This window comes from Rhodamnia argentea, chromosome 2 (genome assembly GCF_020921035.1).
Source record: "Rhodamnia argentea isolate NSW1041297 chromosome 2, ASM2092103v1, whole genome shotgun sequence".
Classification (NCBI taxonomy): Eukaryota; Viridiplantae; Streptophyta; class Magnoliopsida; order Myrtales; family Myrtaceae; genus Rhodamnia; species Rhodamnia argentea.
This window is the reverse complement of record NC_063151.1, coordinates 33,037,448-33,042,421: the sequence shown is the minus strand read 5'-3', so window position 1 is coordinate 33,042,421 and position 4,974 is coordinate 33,037,448. Positions and strand designations below refer to the sequence as shown.

Here is a 4,974-nt window from a genome sequence, read left to right as displayed (position 1 = left end):
TGTAAGAGCCGAAACTCCGATGATTCATTCCAGGTGCGGGACACTACTGTATGATTCTACTCGGCGATAGCCATTTCGAAAATGAAGTGAAATCTACATTTCCAATTATGTTCCCTTTAAATTAAGAGAAAATATTTTTCTTCTCTTCATCTTAAAGAATACCTCCCAAATTTTACTACTCAGAATTCGGACGAAGTAGTTTGAGGACTTTACTCGAATTCGATATGGTGAGTCTTTTGAGCAAACAAAAGATGTACAACTGTCAAATACGTCAAAGTAGAGGGGTAGCTTTTTAATTGAGAAGAAATTGCAGCTGTATTTACTTTGTTTCGAGAACATCGTCCAATCTCCGTAGACGGCTTTTGTCTTTTGTACGGCATGCATACCAAGATATATTTTTTTTTAACTAGACAATGAGAATATTCTTTCTACTATAGTATCATGCGTTAACATCCTTAAAATATTTTATGTTTCTCATAGTAAAGCATGCGTTGCATAGTCATTTAATATGTAAAAAAAGAGAAGGGATTGATTTCGAATAAGGGTGGTTGGTTCCAAACTTGAAACTTGAAACCTACCTTGCTATAATCGATTCTCAATTTTTAAAATTTGGACCCTATCCTATTTTTCTAGAACCGGCTCTAGAACCTATCCTCAATTTCCGACCTGATTTCAAGGTCTATCTAAGAACCTATTTTTTTTCCTTTTTTTGATTTTATTTTTACAGCAAAATAACACGAGTAACAAAACGGCTTAAAGTAAACGATAATCAACATAAATCCCTATCCCCAAACATGTGGTCACATACATCTATAAATGATGAAAAGTTTAAACACGTAACGCAAAACATATATTATAAAACTATGTTCCCCATTCATCAAAATAAAATTTTAACTCCATTGTCCATTCATCCATAAAAATTTTGCTCCAAAGAATGGAGAATAAACAAATGAGGTGAGGCAGAATTAGGCTCAACTTAGAGAAATTATGTTATTTTTGCCATAGCTAAGAATCGGTTCGGTTTCCGCGCGGGACTTCATTTGGAATTGAGAATTGGACTAGTTTTTCGAGCGATCTGATCCCGTTACCTATTCTACCTTGTTCGATTTTACACCCCTAATTTCGAGTTATCTCAATAAAAGGATAGCCAATTTTTGCAAAATGAGTGAGGTGAGTTATTCTTTAGGTAGAAAAGTGGGTCCTTGGGTTGTGCTATAAAATTAAATTATTAGTTTTTCTTATTATTTCATAAATGTTAATTTCAAAAGGAATAAAAATCGAGTCAATTGAGCGGTTTGGCTTAGCATGTAGAAGATAATTATCGAATCCATTCTTTATTGTGCTGACGGCCCGCTTGTTATGTTTTCACTTTTTTGTTATATTAGTCTTTAAGCTTTAAAAAAAAAAAAAGTGAACTTACGTGTTGATATTTATATTGTGAAACATAAGATATTTCAGATAAAAAAAAAAAGTCGAATTGCGCGACTCGCAAGGGGCAAAATGTTAAAAGTAAAGTTCAATTTAGACCTATCTAATTTGACCAGCTATGTTAAGACTAGAATAATTCACATAGAATTTCATATTCTTTTTGGACGCACTTCCAGGACTAATCTCCTTAATGACAATCACGTATGCGTTCGTAATTTTCTCTTTCACTCTCTCCATTTGTCATTATTTTCTCCTCTTTCCAATTGGAGGTTCGGAGATCAACCCCCGGGTCATCATCCTGCGCCAGCTATCGACGGCATTTGGATCAGCCGCACGATACCGACGCGTGTCCCCAGGCATGGGGGCGATCGACACGTGGACGAATCCTAGCCGCGCTTATGCCCATGATAGAGGAGGGAGGGACGGAGGAGCTCTCTGATCCGACACTCAATGATATGCACGAATCGGGGCCCAGGCCGTCGCCCTGCATGCGCGCCACGTGGGAGATCGGACGGCCAGGAATGCCGTCGCGTCATGCCGCGAGCTGGATGAGACACGCTCCAGTGTCGACATGGCGAGCGGCGATTGGGCCAAGGGAAGGGACTTGGGAAGGGGATCGTGAATCGAACGGAAAGCAAATGATTGAGCTCTTGATTGGGAGGATAATTCAAAAATAATGAAATCATGTCATCGAAATTTCAAGAAAAATTGCTGGACAAATGTCATTTTCAATCGGATTCTGGGCATTCGTGTTTCCGTCCCGTATCGATAAATTTTGAAAAGTTTTGGTCCTTTTCAAACTCAAAATTGGAGTGTTGCGCATTCAAGTTTCGAAAAATCCTCTGATAAGGTTTGGCGGCCAACGAAACAAAAGATGCTTTTGACTTCGCTGTGGTTTTGCTGTTCATAAAAAGCATGCCTGGTTCCGACAAGACAAATACCCCGCTTTGAATGAAATCCTCAATAAGGTGAAGAAGCAAATCCGTAGGTTCGGAAAAAGGTGGTTTGGTTTCCGGGACAAGTCATCCCGCTTCGGGGCCTCAGCCTCGCTAAGTTTGATACACGTAGAAGACACAATGAATCATCAATTTCAGTAAATAGTTCGTGTGGCGTCGTTTTTCATCAATGGGGCCGGCGAAGATTTCCAGTTTCGATCCAATGTTCAACGTGCCTAAATCGATATGGTCTTTCGAGAAAAAAGAAGGTTGCGTATCCGCGTAAAAGTGCAAGTAAAATGTGCAAATAGGGCAAGCTGATGTCCTGCATTTAGATAAGGATTTTTGTTGACGAGTGTTTCATGGGCGTTTAGCAAGTAACCGTAAGAAAAAAGATTCTACCGTTCCCTATTGCAGCCATTTTGATCTTGACATGTGTGATCAATTTTGAATACACACAATAAACCTTTTATTAAGTTAGTTGGCAAGTGTTGCGGCGGTAGGTATGAAACATGGCACATGAGGTCGCGAGTGCATGAGGGGCACCACTTACCTGTAAGATCTCAAGGTGCTAGTCATGATGAAGTTCCGAACTTTTGAGCCATGCTGCGTCGTACAAATAACGTAGTGGTTCGCACGATAATTCAGCTAGCCGACGAATAAATGTTTCGTATCGTGCACAGTTTGTCTACAGTAGTGCGACCGACGTCCATCATTTGTTGATCGAGGGATTATAGTTCGAAAAGTCGAACAACCAACCTAATCAATTGAGAATGCGTACCGACAAAGTAAAGCACGATTCTGTTGTTGTCCAATCACATGCCGCCCTTCTTCTCTCGATGAGTGTCGAGAGAAAAAAAGAAAAGAAAAGAGAGAGGCAAAATCGAAGAACAGAAGAGTTCACTAAACCATCAAGCCAAAAGGCCCAGCCACAATGGAAATGGAGATTGTAGGAGGGAGGCCCATCCTCGTCAATTCCACTACATTCTCCCAACGACAATGCTTTGTCTGAAATGGATTTCCCATTCGGAAAACAGATAGAAAAAAGCTCACCCGAAATATTTGCATGCAAAAAACATTTTCATTAGTCGATTACGAAAGCAATTCTAAGCGAATTAAACGGGGAAACCCGGAACCATGATTATCCCTCGATGCCCTCAGCCTTGATCAATGGGAAGGGACGTGGTAATACTTGCCCTTGCACATGCACCGGTAGACCACCGGGCACGACTCGGCCGAGCACCTGTAGCTCACTATCACCCTCTTGCACGGCACGCACGGCCCGCACGCGTGCGAGCAGTCCGGCAGGCTCGACCCCATCGGGAACAACTCCGCCCCGACTTCTTCCTTCATCTTTTCCTACACAAGACAAAGCGTCGGAGACATGGGAAAAGATAAGTGCGTAATCACTCCTTTGGGGATGCCGTTTTAGGTTGAATCAAAAGATGAAAAAGGATCACGCAGCCTCCGTTGGATCAGTGATTCGGTGCCATTCATAATAACTTTGGTAAGAATCCATGCACTCCAATGATGGATGGTGGTTGCCTTAAAACTTTAGTACATGAACTCACGAATCTAATGAAAATTCCAAAGTAGGACTGCACCTTCGCGACGTTGTCGATGTGGTCTCCATTGACACCCGCCTGTTCGCGTGAGTGAGAGCTCGCTACAATGAATCGAATCGAGAAGGAAAGGGTGAGATCGCTTCATAAAAACATGGGGCGATCGAGCGTCGTCGCTAAAACGGAACGTATGGCGATTTCAATCTAGGAAAGGCGCATTTGAACATATCAAAACTTGGGCGAGACACGGTCCTCGTCGAGTTTTCTAAACTACAGGAGAGTATGATGAATGCACTTACAAGGAAAAGGATCCGTTTGAAGTCCGTCGCAACCCGACATCGCCGCCGACGATAGGAGAAGAATGGTGAAGGCAATGTGGGCTCCAAATGGAAAGATCTTCGACATCTGAACCGCCTCTTGTTCTTAAGCAAAGAGAGGGATGCGTGTTGTGGGGTTAAGGACGAGGAGGTGGTAACAACGTTATATACGTGGGCAGGGAGGGAAGGCGGGGTTATAAATGAGGAAGGAGGGAGACGAGTACACCTGATGGAACTCACGTGATCCACGGCCATCTTTTGAAGATCTCGAGTCGGTCCGTGAGTGAGTCACCCGAAAATTGGCTTACCCATTTAATATAAGAGTTCACATAAAGTTCGGTAATAATGACTCCAAGGAAGTGTGATTTTTCTTTAAGAAATGATTGGGTGATTGTCCTTAATTCGGAGATTTATTAACTTGTTTCGAGCTTTCATTCCTTCAAGAATTGATGGCCCATAACATGATATTATTCTCATGATCACCCAAAAACTGTTATGGCAGCAAAGTCATTTACCTTTTGTATCGGTTGTAATTAGTGTATATGCGTTAACGGGAGATGCAGACAATTCCGGATGGTCGAGTTGGGCGATGTCCTTATATTGCTCGGTCTATCTTTTATTTTGGTGATACGTACATAATTTGTACCTTAGAGGATGAATTTATCCCAAAGGAAACGAAATGAATTCTTCACGAGAACCGTATCCTCACATCGATCGAGAAAAATTATCCAA

At 41.8% G+C, this 4,974-nt stretch overlaps 1 protein-coding gene across 1 annotated transcript; it reads right to left on the bottom strand.

Annotated features, from left to right (window-relative positions):
- Positions 1 to 3,369: 3,369 nt before the first annotated feature.
- On the bottom strand, positions 3,370 to 4,385 carry LOC125313874 (protein EPIDERMAL PATTERNING FACTOR 2-like). The gene is made up of 3 exons (XM_048274778.1): positions 4,225 to 4,385; positions 3,968 to 4,029; positions 3,370 to 3,722 (listed from the first exon to the last, which is right to left on the bottom strand). The coding sequence occupies exons 1-3, from the start codon at positions 4,328 to 4,330 to the stop codon at positions 3,531 to 3,533; spliced, it is 360 nt and encodes a 119-aa protein (XP_048130735.1). The 5' UTR covers positions 4,331 to 4,385; the 3' UTR covers positions 3,370 to 3,530.
- Positions 4,386 to 4,974: the final 589 nt, after the last annotated feature.